Source organism: Diplodia corticola (assembly GCF_001883845.1).
Source record: "Diplodia corticola strain CBS 112549 chromosome Unknown scaffold5, whole genome shotgun sequence".
NCBI lineage: Eukaryota > Fungi > Ascomycota > Dothideomycetes > Botryosphaeriales > Botryosphaeriaceae > Diplodia > Diplodia corticola.
The window spans coordinates 679,653-699,113 of record NW_017971484.1 but is presented as its reverse complement, the minus strand read 5'-3'; the positions used below and the strand labels follow the sequence as shown (position 1 = coordinate 699,113).

Here is a 19,461-nt window from a genome sequence, read left to right as displayed (position 1 = left end):
CGAGGGTTTAGTTGGCGTGCCTAGGTCCGAAGAGGGCAAAGCTATCGTCGACAGCTGATGGTTTGGCTGTAGGTGGTCAGCCCTGCTGCACGGCCGGACGAACCCTGATCCACGCTCGGCAGCGTTTTCCCACCCTGGCCATCTGACAGCCAACATGGATGCCGTGCTGCCCTGCGGCATATCGCAACAAGATCTCGAAGGTTGTCGGTGTTGTTGCTTGGACGATAAGACAAGGCTGTCCACCTGCATATCTCACCTCTGCCTACTTGGTCGTCATCAGCAATCAGCAGGCCCTCGGTCTCGCTTTTGCTATATGCTCTCCCGATGCGGCCGAGCAAAGTCAGGGCAGCTGCGTTGATTCGCGGCGCCCGGATCCAGCTGGGGCGCTTTGGTGCTGCTGTCTCACGTTGAAACATAGCTGCCGGCTCCCAGGCTGTCCTGCCTACCTCGCAAGCAACAACGACAACAGAGGGTGTTGAGGCAGATGACATGAGATTCCGCTCCCTCCGGGGCTCGACGGGGCTCGACGGGGCACGACGGGGCACCCAAAGTCGGCAGAGAGCCCCAAATAGAAACAGCGCGGGCGAGGAACACGTGGATTAAGCTCCGGGCCGGTCCCATGTGGGCGCATTTCCTATTCCATACGTTCATCGCGAGCGTCGGTGCGCTGTCTTGGCCATGCTCTCTCCTTTGCCGTGTCCAGAACATCCGTCTCCACAACCGCGTCGACACTAACGCGTGCTCGACCCTCACTCTCTTTCCACGACGACCAACCACTCGGGCTTGCACGCGGACCCGCAACGCTCTTTGGCATTGACAGCTGCGGCTCGCTGCGGCTCGCTGCGTTTGCAGCAGATGTTCTGGACCCCCTGGGGCCGAGTGCTGCGGGTCAAGTATGGGCCGGGGTTCTGAAGAGTGGAGAAGGACGAGCGTGTGCTGATGGGAGCGCTTGCGCTCTGCCGTTGGGCCGCCGGCGACGCGGCGACGCGGCGCAGCCAATTGTTCGGGCAGGAGCGTCCTTTTGTGCTGCAGAGCGGCGATGGAGGAATCTATCGATTTCCGTTTTGTTGGCGTCGATCGCTGTGCGAGTCTGCCGGCCCATGTCGACGACTGAAAACATACGCGAAGAAAAACGAAAGACGCGAAAGAAGCAGGGAGGGGAGCTGCCGGCGGCAAGCGCGCGTGTCTCGCAGGTCCGTCCGGGTCGCAGGCACGGCGAGCGAGTGCATGAATGAAGTGTTGCGGCGACGCCGACACTTTCGCGTGCAGCCTTGGCCCTGCTGACACTGCAGCCGCTCACCTCGTGTTTTGTGTTTGGCTCCCCTGCGGTGCCCGTTGTCGTTTCGTCTGGATGAGTAATTGACCGCGTTTCCGCCGTTTTGCCTCTTTGTTGCGCGCATCATCTTCACATGCAGCGCCGCGCATGCCTGCTTCCTGCCTCCTGCCTCCTGCTTCCTGCTTCTTGCTTCCTGCTTCCTGCGCCGCTGGCGCTGCTGCTCGTCTGGACGGCCAGCAGGGGAGGAAGGCACAGAGCGGCCGCCGGAGTATCCCCTAGCGAGAGGGAAGCGCAGCAGCAGCAGCCATCGAAATCTGACAGCTGATCCCCGCCGCGCCTTGCCCTCCTGGACCCAGGATCACCAAACGAGTACCCGCTGTCCCGGATTATGTGCATTGACGGCTCGGCACCCACACGAGAGCGAGGCTACCTGCCTATGCCTATGCCTATGCACCTACTTACCCTCGAGGACGATGAAACAGAGACGACGCGAAGAGCGCGCTCGCGGCGCCCGCGACGCCCGCTCCGCTCCCCATTGCGGTAGGCGCAAGGGGCACGGAGCAAGGAACCCGCGCGTGATAATACATGGACGACACGGAGCCAGGTCCCCGGCCTGCTCACCAGCGCACGAAACACGGAATCCCAAGCAGCAACTGAGAGAGCGACGACCACCGACCTTGGCCTTGGCTGGCCGAAACAGGACGGGCATGGCCGCGCTACCGTCCACGCGCGCGCTCGCGATACTTGTTTTGCCCCCGCCGCCCCTCGCTGCCGTTGACGTGAAGATTATTCCTCTCCCCACAGCAAACCTGCCTGTCTGCCTTCCTTCAGCCGGAGGCGCATCCTTTCCCCCACCACACCCCGCGGCTGATCGGACGCTCGTGTTCAACGCTTCTTGCTCCTCGTCTTCCTTTTTGCCCCCACCAGATCCACTCCAGCCTGCGCGGCACCCTCCGGATGGCCGCGCGGGGCGTAGGTGGGAAAAGGGTACCCTAGGTGCATGCTGCACACAAGTCGTTGCCCTTGTACGCATGTACCAACCAGCTTGGCGTGCTTCCCGCGCCCTTCCCCTGCTCGCGCTGCTTCCATAAGCCCAAGCCCCTCTCCAAGCCCGCTGCCCACGCAGATCTCACATAAGCACTTTCTTTTCCTCGTCTGCGCTGTACAAGGCTGACCGGGCCTTCGACAATGCCCATTCGCTGCTGCTCGTGGCCGAGCCCAGGCCGAAAGGAACGAAGCCGGAAGCGAGCCCGCCCTCTGCCACGCTTGCCCCGTATCGCTCAACGAAACGGGCGAAAATGCCCCAAACCTTGCTTCAGGGGGGATGAGATGACCGAAGCGGCGTTCTGACCATGCCACTTCCTTCTCCGTCAAACCTCGGTAGCGAAGGCAGGGCGCAGTCGATCCAGGGCCGAAGAAGATGTGTAGAGAGCCGAGAGGATGAAGTCAAACCTCCAGGATTCCATCCCGGAAGCTCGTTTTTTTCCCTTTGGACGCCATCTCCATTGCCCATGTCGAAACGGCACATACGCAGCCCTACCGTACCTTGTGCGTACACCTCCGCCCAACCCAACACCTGCCCCCCACCGCACAGCGCCCGGCTTCTTCTTACTGTGTCCCCCTCCCCCCCTCTCTCTCTCCGTCCTTGCCTTACTGCTTATGCCCTGCAGCGGAGATTTTTCGAGAAACAGGAGAATGCTCACCCTTGTCCAAGAAACCCAACGCGGCCGTTCCCTTTTCACCTTGTGGCGTGGCACCCACCGTCCCAGTCCTCTTCTCGACCACCAATCGGGAAGATCCAGGGTCCAGCGCCGAAAAGGGTGCGCGGGTGCGAGGGAAACGCGGCGATTTGGAAGCAAAAAAGCCAATCATGCATATCTCGCGCAAAAGCCGTGGTGGCGAGGAGAAAAGGGCAATGGAGGAAGTGCGTTGCGGGAAGTTTGCAAAGATAGAACCTGTTCTAGGCAGCAGGGTAAGAAGTGTGCAATGGGCTTCTCCAGCAGGCTGGCAGGTCGGCTTGCGGCAGCGGCGGCGCCAGCCGGGCATTGCGCCATCCCTGCGATCTTGAGCCCGATGCCATGCTTCTCTACTTGTCGTCTCTATCATCGCACTTCCCGCATCTTTCTTGTGGTTCGTAGAAAGAGGAGAGCAGCAACACCAGCAGCACCAGCAGCACACCCACACGCGCACACATGCCTGCTTTTCATTGCAACGCCATCCGCCTTGCCCTATCCTGCCTTATCTTGCCCTGTCCTGGCTCCTGTTCTGGCCTGCCCCCCCGGAATCCTGCGCGCGTCCCCGCCCGCTGACTCCATCGAGGCAGAGGCGATGATGCGAGAGGGGCGCTGCAGCTGCCACTGGTTGTTGCTCTTCCACTGGCGTTTTGGCCCGGCCTGCCGTGCTCCCGACGACCGGTATAGCATGAGCGGGGAGGGTGCAAGAGATGTGCGCTAAAATAGGTGTTAGCTTAACAAAACCTCGAGAGGCGCGCGTGTGGTGGGCAATCTATGTAGCATCTTGACGGCAGAGGCTTGAGACAGGGCTGGCCGGGGCGCTCTCACAGGATGCGGGAGCAATCGAGTCTGTGACAGCCGTTTTTTCCGATGTGGAGATTTCCCACAGCCCCGGAAGAGGCGTTTTGTATTATAATAAGATGCCTTTCCGCGCGCGGCCCAGCTGACTCCATTCTTATGTGGGCTTTGTGTTGCAAAGCAGAGGCAGATCGTCCCACGACGGGTGCTGCACTATCATGGCGGCGCTCCTTGAATTGTATTTTTTATTTTTCTTTCTTTCTTTTAGTCTTTCTAGCTCTTCCCTTGGCTCACCACATCGGGCTGTGCACAACGCGGGCGGGGAGGACCGCCACTCAAACGGTCTTGTGCAGCCATAGCCGAAAGGCGCAAGGCAGAGGAAGATAGATGTGCAAGGGTCCTCCTGCCTTGCCGGCCTGGGCGTTCTAGTAGCGCGCGGCAGCGTACAACACGGCTGCGCCCTGTTTACCTACCGCGCCCGTCGGCCGTCATGACGTAGGCTGCGTGCCTCATAAGGGTAATCCAAGGACCCTGCTCCAAAGTGACTACTTCCAAGCGCCCGAGCGGACGGGAACTTTCGCAACGCGGTGCAACTCACACACGCCCGGCACTGAGGAAAGACACGGGCTTCGCGCGGCGGGCCAATTGCTGGCGGCCGGGATGGGGGGTGGGTTTCGCAACACAGCAACGCGGCGATAGGGGCGTTGTCACGGGTGCAGGCTGGCGGCGATCAAGAAGGCGGCGGCGCTCGCGGCGGCGGCGGCGGCGGAAGAATCGGAGGGAGAGAGCAGGTGCAGAAAGGGCGGCGGGCAGCGGGCAGAGACAGACACCGCAGGCGTGGCGGCGCGGGCCACCAGCCACCAATACTCTTGTACAGTAGCCTTGCAGAATCGACGAGCAGGCTACATGCGGGTGCATGCAGGTTTCTGCTGGGTCCGCGGGTCGGCGAGCAGAAGTCTTGGGTGCTTCGTAGGGCAGAGCTTCCTTCGACGGCGGCGCTGATAGTGACAGCATCACCACGCCGAAAGGAGACAGCGAAGCGAGCACCGCGAGGGCGCGGCCAGTAGGGCCCGCGGTGGGGAACCGATGCGCTGGGTCGCCGCTGCCTCTGGCTGCCGCTGGCTGCCTCTGGCTGCCTCTGGCTGCGATCCTTCCCCACCCAGCGGCCAACGTCAGCGCGCGATAAGTAGTATTATTGCTCGCGCTGTAGGTTGCTGAGGAGCGGGGAAGCACGGGACAGCGCTCGTATGGGTCGAGCAGGGCCCATGCACTGCGGCCGACGCCGCGTTGGGAAGCGGCGCGCTGATCGAGCGCCGTATAGAGAATCCCCGGACCGCCCGAGCCCATAGGGCCAGTGCCAGCAAGTGCCAGCAAACCGCGCCCGCCCATGTGGGTAAGCAGACTGGCCTACCCGAAACGGCAACCACCATTGCCTAATACGAGTGCTGGACATGCAAGCCCGCGAGCCCGCCCGCCCGCCCTGGCCATAGCACCGCCAAAAGGCCTGTGGAGGCGGTGCCTGGCAAGCCGGCGCTCGATCGGGCGATCCGGCGATCGACATCAAAGATACGCGACGAGCCACCGCCCGCGCGACGGCTTGGGGGGCTACCGGCAGCTCATGGCGTCGTGCTGGAGACGGTGACGCCCTCCCGTCCTGGACCGAACGGCCACGACGCGGCGGTATTGAGCTGCGGCAGCGCACATGGATGGACCGGCCGGCGCGGAACGCGAGAGCAACGAGCTGAGTGCGCGAGTTTCGCGGGTTCGAGAGGCTCGTGTAGGCGCGAGCTCGTGTTGAGACACGCGGGCTGCAGCGCGTGGGAGCCAATGGCGGCGCATCTGATCCTGGGTACGTACCGTGGTCGAGCAGCGGGCGAGAGGAACGCCCACTGCTCCAGCGCGTGGGGAGCACGTTGCGATGCGGCTAGACGGAGGCGTCGAGAGGTGACGAGACTTCTGCAGCGGCGTGTCGTCGACGCGAGCACTCTCACCAGCGCCATGCCCGATTTTTCCGACGCACCGACGCCGACCATCAACCTCAACCCGGTGTAGCCCCATTGCCCCATGCCCCAGACGCCCACGCTCCCTCGCCCGGCCAGATTTCGCAATCGACCCGCTGCTTGAAACGACGCCGGCACAGGCAGTTGACGCTCAAGGCGGCCCGCCCGCCCACGCCCATGCCCGCGGGCCCGAGCTCCACGCGGGGCAGTCGACTGCGAGGACTGCGAGGACAACCCCCCATCGCGGCTGTTTGCCCCTCAACGCGGGCCGGTTGTCACGGCTACAGATCTGTTTTTAACCCCAAAACAGCCGGATCCCCCCAGCGTCTCGGCGCCATCATCCATGCCTGCCGCGACGGGCGTGATGACCCAGGCCGTCGAGTCTTGAAAGTGACACACGGGCGGGCGCCGTCACTGGCTGCTGCACGGGCCCTCGTCCACGGCAAGCCGGCCGCGCTGGCTCCCGTGCCCGGCGTCTGGGCGGGCGTCTGGGCGGGCGTCTGGGCTTGGCACAGATGGTGTATAACAGACAGAGTTGATGATGATGTCGCTCACCCGCAAACCAGTGCCATGGTCAATAAACGGAGTCCACGGTGGCTCGCGCGCGCCCTACGAGCCACCACTGGCCCAATGCGGCGACTCGAAACATGGCTGGCTGAAGGCGGTAATGGCAGCGACCAGAAACGGTCACCAAGGCCCGCGGATCTGCGGCCGGGGCGGCGATCCGGTCGACGCTGCATCCTCCGGGCCAGTGGCACTCTGCCAGAGCAGCCGGCGAGCTCGACTTAAGCTCGCTGCTGCGCGCGCGTTCGCGAGCGAGATTGCGGATCGACAGCACTCCAGGCAGCCTCGCGCTGGCAAATCAACGCGGCGTCGACGCCCACGTCAGCAGCGCGGAGCAATGTACGTTCTGGGGCGCGTCGTCAGCCCTGCCTGCTGCGCGACATGCACCGCGGCATCGTCGAGCGCTGCTGAGTAGTGAGGCCCGTGAAGAGTTGTCGGTGTTTCGAGGGCTGCTATTTTCGGGGGCGCGGACCCGGATGGCGCAAGATGTGGGACAGGCATGGGCAGACAGGCATGGGCAGACAGACAGGCATGGGCGCGAGGCAAAGGCTTGAGCGAGCGCTCCGCACCACCCAAGACTCGCATTCTCGCCCAGGGCGACCCAGTGACCGCCGCGCAGCCAGATGTAACAGGCCCCGCCGCGCGCGCGGGCGGCGGGTGGCTCTCAGCCGGCGCCTGCTGAGCGTCGCTGACGGCGGCGGCGCCAGGCCGGTGCCAGTCGCGGTCCCAGGGCCCTGGGCAGCCATGATCCGCGCTGACCGCTGCGCTCCCCGGACGCGCTTTGGCCGGGGGAGGCCCAGCCTACGCCTTCGATGCCCGCCGATCTGCCCTTGCCGTGTTTCGTTATCGCAGCAGCAGCTAGGCCCAAGCCTGGCGCCGGTGCGAGGGTAAGCCTCCATCACAGCCATGTCACGACTTTGCTGCTAGGCGTTCCGCGTGTAACGGAACAGCAGAAGGGACACCTTGGGCCATGCACAGGCCCTACTGGCCACATCCACGTCCTCCCGGTTCGAACAGTGTAGATGTAATGAATAACTAAAACTCTTGCTGCCTCAGCTCCAGTGCGTAGGTAAGCCCCAGCCCGCAAGGTAGCTCCGCGCCTTCCATAATATCAGCCTCAGCCCTCGTCGTCCACACATCTTTTCTCTCGCTTCCTCCACCTACCCTTCCCTCTTCTGCTATCCCCACTCCACTCTCCAGGCTTCCATCTTTCTCTTCCACCCTCGCCAGCACCGCTTGCCGCCACCCCGTCCAGCGCCAGGCCAGCCAGTCCCGTCCGCTTCCGGCCTGCCCACTCCTCGCTGCCCCCTCTCTTTTTTTTTTCCTTCTCCAAACGCAGCCCCCCCTTCGCCGCCGCAACAATGGTGTTCTGCACCTACTGCGGCCAGTCTTTTACCCGGGACGAGCACCTCGAGAGGCACATCCTCACCCGTAAGGCCCCAGTCCCATCCGAACGCCCGCTTTCCCCACGTCGCTGACTTTGGACGCCCACAGACACCAATGTGAAGCCCTTCAAGTGCTTCACATGCCACATGTCTTTCGCCCGTCGGTGAGTGAAGCTCCGATCCATCCAGCTCCCCCACTGCGCCCCCTCTTTCGATAGTCACTCTTTCCCATCTCGGGGACTTCCGCTGGTTTTCCCATGATTGCTTAAAATGGCAATCGCGTTTCGAGGGTACGCTAGAAGCCGCCAAGCTAACCGTTGTGGTGCCAACCAGGGATCTCCTTCAGCGTCACTATACCGTCCACGGTCGGGACCAGAACAACCAGGAAGGCCTTCCCCCCAGCAACGGCATCATCCCCAAATCTGCCGGACGGACTCCGATTGCCTGCAGCAATTGTGCGAAGACTAAGACGAAATGCGACAAGAAGTTCCCTTGCAGCCGCTGCGCCGGCCGGAACCTGAAGTGCACGCTCCGCCCCACCCGTAGAGTGTCGAAGCAGATGAACCGCCTGGGAGGTCCCGTGCAGCCGGGTGAGAATGGCGTGGTTGGCGCCGTTAGCTCGGGTCCCTCGGACGGCAGTGGCGAAAACGCATCGAGCAGGTCTCCGGCGAGCAACTCTCCCCCAGCTCAGCTGCAAGACGGGCAGCAACCGGTCCAGCAGCAGCAACCTCTTCCTCAGCAGCAACACTCGCCCCAGGCCACCCATAGCCACCACCACTCATCGTCGTCGGTCTCCCAACAGTCTGTTGCCTCCCTTGCCTCGCATGCCTCTCACCACGCCAGCCCCGAGAACGAAAAGCCCATGGTGGATGGCCCTCCCCCCTTCTTTGAGCATGCATCTCCTCCCAACGGACCTCCTGCTGTCGTCCCCGCCGCCAACGTAATATCGCCTATCCCGACTCCCATGAACGACTTCGTCCAGCACACTCCCATGTCCGGCTACGAACAGTTCGCTACTGGACGCAGCTCTGAGCAGAGTGCCAGCCCACAGTTCACCATGGACTGGCAACACATGCCGATGGCAAGCGGGTTCGACATGGCGATGATGGCCCCGGATATGAGCATGGATTTCGGTAGTATGCCGGCTGGTCCTCAGGGTGACAACATGTTCTCCATGATGCCCGATTTCTCGCACGCACTCCCGCCCGTCCAAACACCCATCACCACTCCCCAGATGGACCGCGCTCTTTCGGACCTCGAGCTCGGCAGCTCTGCTTCTATGCTGTATCCTACACGGCAAGCGTCAATAAGTAGCAACCCGGCAACAGGCGTCCCCGATCTTGGTGCCATCATTGCGGCCCAAGACGGCTGGAGCGCTTTCCGCTGCACGCCCCCCATTCCCTCAACCTCGTGTCCGCGGACGGCAAAGCTGAACCTGGAACGGTTGGAGCAGAGTCTGAAAAACCACGAAATCTGGAGCAGTTGGAGACCGCAGTGGGAAGACGGTGACTTCCCCACCGGAAACGAGCGCATAGCGGTGATGCAGCTTCAGGAGAGTAGTCGCGACAAGCTGCTCGCCATTACCCAGTCATTCCTGCACAAGGCTCTTGACATCCACAAGGAAGGCATGAGCAGCTCGCCAGCGAGTGGCGGATCTCCCCTTTCGAACGGCGGATCCAACTTCGTTCTCCTCCCCCCAGCGCGCGTCTTGGAGTATTTCCTTCGATCCTATGCGAATAGTTTCGAGGCATACTTTCCAATGACGGCTCGCGGGGTTCTCGATGCCAACAATCTGCTCTCTTCATACAATGACAAAGCAGCCAGCCTGCTGGTCCTGATGATGATCGCACAGGGCGCTATGGTGATTCCGTCAGTCGAGGCACGCTGGCTTACCGGTGGTCTCACAGAGGCCTGCCGAATCTCACTGTTCGACTTGATTGAGAAGAACATCATCATGAGCGGCGATCCTATCGTTCTGCACTCTGCTCTTCTCTTCACCGTTCAGGCGGCGTGGAGTGGCGACAAGTGGCAGATGGATATCGCCATGGGCCAGCGCGGCATGTATTTTGCCATGCTGCGGCATTCGGGAATTCTGGAACCGAGGCATGTGCCAACGCCGAGGATGGACCATGCGGGGCCAGATGGGTTGTGGGAGGATTGGATCCAGCATGAGAGCCGAAGCAGGTAAGTCGTTGTCTTCCCCCCCTCCAGTCATCGCTCCGGTATTTTTCGTGACTAACACAATCCAGGCTCATCTACTCGTGGGCGATGGTCGATCAGGAACTGTCCCTCTTCCACGATACAGCCCCGCTCTTCTCAGTCACCGAGTTCGGCGCTCCCATGCCTGATGCCGACTGCCTGTGGACGGCTAAGACGGCGGTCGAGTGGTCGGACATGTTCAACCAAGTGCATGAATTTGCAGGAGGGTACTCTTCTGTCGGTTCGGGGGCTCGTCCTCTGTCGCTACGCGACCTGTTCCGCCATTTCCTGGATGATGAGATCTCGGCGCAGGGCATCGAGCTCACGCCACTGCACCTGCGCTTGCTGCTGCACCCGCTGCAGACGCTCGTGTGCCAGTATTGCCAGCTGCTGAGCTGCTTCTCCGATAACTCGGCGTCGCGGCAACGCACTCGGGCGGTCACAGCAGCATCAACTCGGGTGCGTCTCGAGGAAGTGCAGTCGTTGCTGCAGCGCTGGTACGACCTTGCGGACCGGTACATGAAGAACAACGCCCCTTGTGCTCTCATGCAGGCCAACTTGGTACTGTTCCACCTCATCAGCCTCAATGCCGTGACCAACTTCCCGGAGATCGAGCGCCTTGCGCGCCGGGAGAACTTCGATGGTAGCTACCAGCAGCTGATGTGGCTGCACAAACGCTGCATCTCCGATGTGGAAGAAGCCATCTTCCACTGCGGTCAGGTGCTCCGCCTGATCCGCGGCATGCCTCGCGCCGTGCGTCCGCCATGGTGGGCTGGCGCCATCTACCGCACCGCTCTCATCTTGTGGACTGACGCACTCACCCACAACGAGGGGATCTCTCCTAGCAACGGCATGTTCCCCGTGCCTGGGCCGAGCTTCGCGGTAGACAACCTGCCTGCTGAGCACCCGTTGATCAGCCGTTACCTCACCAAGCGCGAGGGCGTACCAACACTGACGAAGCGGGATGGCTCCCAGTTGAGCATGGACAACGCCTTCACAGTCCTTACTCACTGTATTGATGTCGTCGACGAGGGTTACGCCACGAGGTTCTCCGACGGCATCCGCGGTAAGCTTGAGAGGTTGGCGAGGGGTTGAATACGTCAAGCATCCAGCCAAGTGTTGGCATGCAACCAAATCGTTGAGATAACGTCCAGCAAACGCAACTGCCCGATCTCGTTGTCCAGATGATGGCGACATCATTCAGTCGGTCGCGAGTCGCGGTCGGAGCAGTCGAGCCCGCGAACAAAGCGCTACGCATCGCACGCGTTTTTGTTGTTCGCATGAAAGGCTCATTTCCGTTTTGCCTCGATAGGCAGGCGAGAAGAACGGCAAAATCCTAGAGAGATCAAACTCGCCGCTGCATGGTTCGTCCACATCGTCGCCATATCGCATCTCCAGCCTCCTTTGGGAAGGAAGCCTGGATGGTTTGCTGGCGACGAACAAGGAAATGGGGAGGGATATAATACTGCTCGAATGAGTAATGTGTATTCCCGGCCATGAGTATCGATGGTCGAAGTTGTAACTCGTTTCTGCTCGTCCCTTTTTCTCCATCAAAGATACGTTGATCCGACTGCTTCGTCACTTGGTTTTGTCATGGTCATCAGACTCCGCTTCGCCCTTTGGTTTGTCGCGTTTGCGTATCCTGCCTAGCACGCTGCTCTCATCCTGGAGTTATGTTGGTGTTGTCCGTCTTGTCGTTTGGGGATTCCCTGTTTCAGTCGCGATCGGGAAACGATGGTTACCGGAGGATAGACGAAGCAATGATAGGATGTCGGGTTAATGGTTTATCGTCGTCGATACGGTTGATAGGAGTCGAGTCGCATCAGTTGTAATGAGAAATCCGAAGACGTTTCATCCATAAGAGGAAGTGCTGCTCTTGAGTGGTGACAGTTGATCCTGTGACCCTTGTTCATCGCACACCTGGCATGATGATGATGATCGACCGAGTGCGAAGGAGGGGGGTGATTGGTTGATGGATGACGGGTGACTTGAGATGATGCGGGGTCGGTGTGGAGCGGGGAGGTAGATAGTAGCAGGATGGACTTCAGGTGTGGTGGCGGGGTTGGAGACGGGAACGACCAAGTAACGTGACCTGAATGCCGACTCGGACCGAATCTTCTGCTAGTCCGTTCCATTGACTATTACTGTCGATTGTTAGATGGTCAAGTACGATTATGTGCTGGTGCGTGCTTGTAGTGTACAGCGTGATAAATGACAGTCGGGAATGAACTGGGTAAGTGACGGTGGAGGAAATGAGGAGAGGGAACGAGGAGGGGTATGCGAGCAGATGGGGAAGTGGGCGGAAGAATGGGGCGAGAGCGAGGATTAGCGGTGGCTTTTACAGGTTGCTTTAAGTATACCAGACTGGCGCACACCTTTTTGTTCAGCCCGACCGGATCATGATCTCATCTTGACACAGCGCGCATACATACGAAAGGGGCGATTGCTGCTTGTGCCTGAGATAGGGGTTTGGCCTCTCTTCGTCTCCCGGCTTTTCCAGCTGTGGCTGAACGCGGCTACAGTGTTCGCTAAAATGTGTTTCGCTTTGCTCCCTTGTGCGCGAATGAGTGAGTGCTGATGGGTCCGTCGGCAGGCAGTGGCTGTTGGCCCCAGCCAATGGTGAGGGTTCGGGATACCGGCGCCGACATGGGTAGGGACCATTTACGGAGCGGTGTATGCCCCTTTTCCTTGCCTCGACTGCCGTATGGCTATGCTCTCCCTGGGAGTCTGCGTCCTCCCATCCTGGTATCCGTCTTGTGTACGGCGAGGTGAAGTGCGTCCGGTAGATATATGTGTTGGTCTCGGCAATTCATGGAAAAAGTAGGGACGGTCGAGCCCGGAAGGAGAAGAAGGTCGATTGTCGAGCAGGAGTAGGACATTGCCGGTCAGCCAAGCTTCCAACCTTTCCCTTGTGCCTCCCATCATTCATGGTCTGTCTGCCTCTTTCCTTTCTTTCTTCACCTTGGAATCCCAACTGGCTGTGTTGCTACACAATGGCATGGCTGGATGAAGGGCGAATGTGGCATGCGTATGTTGTCATAGGGGATGGTGTGGCACAAGAGAAGAGAACGGATGCTGGTAGCAGCATCTCTTCCGAAAGGGAGGGATGGGTAGGGTAGAGAATGGTCAGCCTTATAGTGGGCGTTGCTACACGACCTGAACGGGCGGGGGTCCGGGCGCCTCTAATATCCTTACTTGCATTGACTTGCGCACGCACTGCTCACGTCAATCCATACCATACTTTAATTGCACCTCCGCCCTCCCTCTTGGGCTGTCTCAGGCAACGCGTGCGGCGTAGCCGCCCACGCTAGAGACCTTGTCATATCACCCCGGCCGGACAACCGGGGGGAGGTTGACGCAGGCTAACCACCTCTCGATCCCACCGCTGATGGCAGAAGTCCGTCAAGGCTCTCCTCATTTGCGCCCATGGGCCAACCGGAGGCTGGCCGTACCTATTGACGATCAACACCATGCGGCCCGGAGATGGCCTCCATTTCAAGCCAGGCAGGCAGTTACGTAGGCTCGGCCGAGCTCTAGGGCTCGGCGGCGCATGCAGGAGCCGTTCCTTCACATCAATGATGCACACCCACGCCTTACTGCAGAAACGCAAGACGCTAGATGCACACTCTGGCGCGCCCGCTGCTACCGACGTACCCGTTTTTATTTGCTTTGTTGGCTGTGAAACGGCGCCGGCAGATGGGTTTGAGCAGATGAACCCCAGAAGCACCAGACGTCGCACTGGGCCTATCACGATGACCTCATCCTGTCAAGTGCCGGGATTCTGCAACCATGTCCGAACAAGGAAGGCTCAAGAATAGGCATCACGCTCCGAGAGAGGATCAATGGCGTTAGCTCTCCGCACCGCCCATCACTTACCGTGAGGAGAATGTCCGCGCCGGGCTCAGATACGAGGTGGACGGCAGCCGGAGGGGAACAGGAGGCTGGCAGCAACTAGACGCAGCAGCCATTCTTAGACCATGACCCGGCTCAATGAGAGAATGCAGAGTAGAGGCCAGCATTGCCGGAGCGGGAGCTAACGGACACGCGACCTGGTTCACGCTTCCCCGGATCCACTGCTCGACAGAGGGCCGGGTGGAGGACCGTTTGATGTAAGCAGGACAGGCAGCATGCAGCAAGGCGCTGATCTTCCGCTGGCTAACCAGCTTCAGTGAGTCGCAGCGGGCCAGAGGGCCATGTGTGGGCCAAGGCACGGGCGCAGGATGGAAATCGCTGACGGTCTGGCGGACGACGCATACCCGCGTGGTCTGTGTTCCCGCTCGTCGAGACAGGCGGTGGCAGCAGGCCGGACGGTGGACATGGGGAGGAAGTCCGGGCGCGGTTCAAACGTGTCCGTGTAGGCAATACAGCCGTCAGGACAACGGGCCAGGCCTGATGCAGGCGGCAATTTACTGGATTCCGAGCCGAAGCTGCAAGATCTGTGCGGCGGAAGTGTCTGTTTTAGATGAGGGTGAGCGCTGATCATGGGCGGACCGCAGAGGGACGGGACTGCGTGAGCATCGTGTTCCTGAAGCGTTGCTGCTTGCAGGCCCATGTCGTGGCGGTTGCTGCGGGGATCAGGGGAATAGGCTGACGCGGTGCCAGTCAGAGCCGCAGTCCATTGCAACGGCTCTCCAGCAGCGACGAGGCGCGGCACGGAAGACAGAGATGTGTCTGGGGCAAGGCGGGCGAGGTGGGATGTCACGTGAGCGGGTAGCGGACCGAGCAGCACGGGGCAGGCCAGAGCTGGAGGAAACGGAGGCGGGGGCGCATCGGCGATGGAGGGGATCGAGGCTGGAGGCTGGGGTGCTTGGCGGACTGGTGAGGGCGAAGTCCGGAATGCATTCTGCGAAGTCCGCGTGGGCGAATCCGGGCGGAGAGCGGGGGGAAAGTGGTTGAAGTCCGAAGTCAATGACCGCACAAACTAGCGAAACACAGGCATCAGTGCACCAGCGCACCAGCGCCTACCGTCTCAAAGATGCGCCGAGCACAGGGTTCCTGCGGTGGGCGGGCTAATTGGCATATGTTGGGGTTGCCGGCAGGCCAGTTGGAGCTGTGTGGAACAGGCGCAGTGGGTGAAGTTGGGTCCCCGACGTCAGAGAAAAGGCCCGAGTGGGCGATGCGTGATGAGCGATGCGTGGGCCAGTGCAGGCAGCGTGAGCCAGGCAGGCGGCGTGAGCCAGGCAGGCGGCGTGAGCCAGGCAGGCGGCGTGAGCCAGGCGTCGCTCGCCGGCTGGCAGAGTAGGTCACCAAGTCACGGCGCGGGCCCGGGCGGGCTGCCCCGGTCGGAGGCCCTTTTTCCGCGCCGGCGCTTATCGCTCGCTAATCTCCTGCCGGGAGCCAGTGCCTGCCAGCGCCTGCCGGTGCCTGCCTGGTGCCTGTCCGGTCCCGCTTCCCGACACTCCAACACCGCTCTCAGCAAACATGTGCCCGCCGGCGACTTCGCGCTCGCGCTCTAGTCAAGGCCGAACGCGCCGCTGGACCGCGCGCCGAGCGCTGCAGCTCGACTCCCACCTCGAACCCCGGCGCATGGGCCACCCGCATGACGTCTCTGATTGATCCAGACAGCGTCGGCCCCGCGAGTCCGAAGCATCTCACCTCCAGCCCCTGCGCCAAAGTCTGAGGCGAGCCTTGCTAGCGCCCGCTTCTATTGTCAGCCCGGCTGCCAGAGGGTAAACACCATCCGGATGGGGGCTGCAATCCCGACTATGAGCTCTCCTGGCTGCCACCCTTCCGGCCCGACGTCCACCTCAGAGATCCCTATATAGATGCCTCAGCTGTGCCAGACCAGCCCACCCAGACAGCAATCAATCATCTCAGCTCTTCATCTTAGCTCTTCACCTCAGCCAACACTCTCCCGACAAAACAAATCCCAACTGACCACCAATCCAATCACAATGGCTGTCGGCACTGCATCCAACGGCTCGACCCCCAGCTGGAGCTTGGAGGGCAAGGTCGCCGTCGTCACTGGCTCTGGTGAGTAGTGCTGACTCGTGCATCCATCCCCGCTTCTCTGACCACTAGCATTGCAGGCCGCGGTATCGGCAAGGAGATGGCCCTTGAGCTCGCCCGCCGCGGTGCCAAGGTTGTCGTCAACTACGCCAACAGCATCGACGCCGCCGAGAAGGTTGTTGCGCAGATCAAGAACGAGATTGGCTCCGATGCCATTGCCATCAAGGCTAACGTCGCCAACGTCGCCGAGACTACTCAACTCTTCGACAAGGCCGTTGAGCACTACGGCAAGGTCGACATCTGCTGCTCCAACTCCGGAGTTGTCTCCTTCGGCCACTTCAAGGATGTCACCGAGGAGGAGTATGACCGCGTCATGTCCATCAACACCCGCGGCCAGTTTTTCGTCGCCCGCGAGGCCTACAAGCACATGGCCGAGGGCGGCCGCATCATCCTGATGGGCTCCATCACCGGCCAGGCCAAGGGTGTCCCCAAGCACGCCGTCTACTCGGGCAGCAAGGGTGCCATTGAGACCTTCGTCCGCTGCATGGCCATCGATGCCGGCGAGAAGAAGGTCACGGTCAACTGCGTCGCTCCCGGCGGCATCAAGACCGACATGTACCACGCCGTCTGCAAAGAGTACATCCCCAACGGCGACAGCCTCACCAACGACCAGGTGGATGAGTACGCCGCTACCTGGTCCCCCCACAACCGTGTCGGCCAGCCCATCGACATTGCTCGTGTTGTTGCCTTCCTCGCCTCCCAGGACGGCGAGTGGGTCAACGGCAAGGTCATTGTAAGTCACTCCCCTTCTCTTTCCCCTTCAAATGCGGCCGCTAACCACCATTGGCAACTCAGGGCATTGACGGCGCCGCTTGCATGTAAGGAGGCTGCTATAGCTTAATGCAGAGCTGATGGAGACTCTGCTCTCGGAATTTGCGCGGGGTCTTCCCAGTGCCAGCATTGCGTTGGGATTTGTTTGTCTTTTGCGGTTTGAAGGCGTTGGCTCGTACTAGCATGTCCCCTGTCATTTTGGACCTTGACGCCTAGACATAGTCTTTCATCATTCTGCGCACGTCAAAGAGTGGACGGCGCAATATCATAGCGAATGGGAAATGGATGACGATTCAAGAGAATTTACATTTTAATCATACGTGGATTGTGTGTCGGATGGACTGCCTTTTGAGATCCCTCATGCTCTTCAGGTATGTCGCCAATGACTTGCCGGTCCTTTCAGCCTCACTGCGTATTGAGCTCCGTGTTGCATACGGCCAGCCTGTTGGATCACTTGCATGCTCACATACATTCCGACAGCATGCAGGTGGAGCCGGATTCTGTGGTTGGTACGTACACGATAAAATGGGAATCAGGTACAACGCAGAGCAACTGATAGTTTTCTATATATATCCGTGTACCATAGCTCCTCCACACAACGCGGATGCTGCCGACACCTAAAGCTTGCGCACACTGCCACACAGTGACTGGTTCGATTATGCCCGTCAGCCCTGTCAGCCACGCACCCCGCGCAATGGCTTTCATCTGACGTGCATCATCTCCAACGTCGGGCGGTCGGGCTGTGGTGGCTGACGCGAGATCCGAGCAAGAAACCTATCATCCTTCCTCTCACCCCCTCTTCTATTTTCTGCGATACCCAGCCAATCACCGCCGAGATGACTACTCTCGAAAGATAGGGGCTGAGTTTTAGTGACGATGCGCCATTTTTGATTGGACGCTCCGCCTTATCCTGTCGGCTTCTTCGTTGATGCAATGCATCCTGCGCGTGGTCAGTCTTGTTGCAAGACTTGCTGGAACATGCTGCGCGAAGACTGCCTTGCGGCACCGATGGACTGGCCAGATCTCTGACAGTGCAGGGAAACGATCCGGCCGCTGATGAGATTTCTCGGTTGAGGGCGTCTGTCCGGTTGGACGTGTACGCGAGATGAGATGTCCGGGCTTATTCTCATATTCCGGTTCTCGCGAGACTGCCGTGCCCGGTGAGAATCCTTGCTTTATCCGATGTCCGGAGGCAGCCTATGCGGTAGTAGACTTGCGAAGGAGGGCCGTAGATGCAATTCGATCATCTACGACTTCACTGTCCCTTTAGCTTCCTACGTATGAGTGTTGGTATGATAGCCATGCGGAGCCGAAGCTTCCATATTGGTGAGGATGATGAATTAAAGCGAATACGTTTTCATGAAAGCAACGGCGGTTAGAAGGGTCGCTGCGTCGTCCGTTTCTCTCGCCGTTGAATGCCACCAACTTAGCAACGTCCATTTTCAAGATGGAATTCTTCCCTACCATTGAGGATTGATTGTGCAACAAAACATTGCATCACAGTTGTTTTTTTGCGCTCCGTAAACGGCTAATCCGGCCACTGAGGCAATGGGAAATATATCTAGTCGCCTCGCCAGCAAATACCACTGCACATCACACAGACCTGTCTCTTTCATTGACCCCCCGTGCCTCTCAAAGTAGGTTGTGGCAGCTCCGGCCTTACTCTGTGCCCCGCATTTCGCTTTCCCTACATGGGTAGCTGAGGCCACTGGCATCATACGAATACATACGGACATACGATTCGAATATTGCAGAAAACGGCAAAACGCACCATCTGACGAGTACACACACACACACACACACACACACACATAGACCAAAAAGATCAAAACAGACGACAAGTATACACGACACAGACAAAATTAGGACGTGGTGGGACAACGATGTTAGATTTCAAGTTGGTGGGGTCGTCTACTTCGCGGAAAATGAACTTGCATTGCCCCGTGTCCTGTACATCCAAAATGTAACGTTAAAGCATCCATTGGGCTACATGTTAGTTACCATGATTTATTGGAGGACTGTTCTCAAAAAGAGCAAAAAGAACTGCCAGAGACATGTACGACATAGACAAGATTCGAACTTGCGAGGCCGAAGCCATCAGATGACTAAATGCGACTGCATTCAAGTCTGACCCATTAACCACTCTGGCACTATGCCGCAATTAGATTTTGGGGTGGATTGCAAAAGTTCTATACAACACAACACCATCATTTGGACGGACAAACTAACAATGGTATCTGGAGAGAGAGAGAGAGAGAGCGGCATCTGTTGCGAATGTCGAGGGGAAAGAGTCTGCAGCAAATTTCTGGAACTATAGCGATTAACGAGCGCCACCAGTATGATAGACCGGCATGGGAGCAGCTCATCCCGCCATCACTGCAACAAAGGCCGCTCTTGCAAGAGATCCCACAACGCTGATGCACAAGACATTTCAATGCGGCTAGAACCGTCTTTTTTTTTTCCTTTTTTTTTGGCTTGATTGTTGTCTATGCAGAGGCTGCTGGTGTAGATTGAACTCTTCGGAGTAGTCTTGTGCAAAATAGTACAAACACCACGATAGCCCCGACTGGAGACACGAATAAGCAGCACTTTCTACAGTGTGACTAAGCCAATACTCTACAAGAGTCTTTCCATCATGTTGCCATGTGTCTCTTCATGCTGTCGTATTCTTACACTGTGGCCCTCATACCCTTTTCCATTGCCGCGCAGAGACCGAACAGACCATG

At 59.5% G+C, this 19,461-nt stretch overlaps 2 protein-coding genes across 2 annotated transcripts; both read left to right on the top strand.

Annotated features, from left to right (window-relative positions):
- Positions 1-7,732: 7,732 nt before the first annotated feature.
- On the top strand, positions 7,733-11,050 carry BKCO1_5000210 (transcription factor cmr1; the record flags this gene model as incomplete). The annotated part of the gene is made up of 4 exons (XM_020276802.1): positions 7,733-7,802; positions 7,866-7,920; positions 8,090-9,940; positions 10,006-11,050. 4 exons carry the CDS (start codon positions 7,733-7,735, stop codon positions 11,048-11,050), a joined length of 3,021 nt encoding a protein of 1,006 aa, XP_020133971.1.
- A 4,799-nt stretch (positions 11,051-15,849) lies between these two features.
- BKCO1_5000209 (uncharacterized protein) lies at positions 15,850-16,786 on the top strand (the record flags this gene model as incomplete). The annotated part of the gene is made up of 3 exons (XM_020276800.1): positions 15,850-15,928; positions 15,985-16,697; positions 16,760-16,786. The coding sequence occupies 3 exons, from the start codon at positions 15,850-15,852 to the stop codon at positions 16,784-16,786; spliced, it is 819 nt and encodes a 272-aa protein (XP_020134101.1).
- Between the last annotated feature and the right edge of the window lie 2,675 nt (positions 16,787-19,461).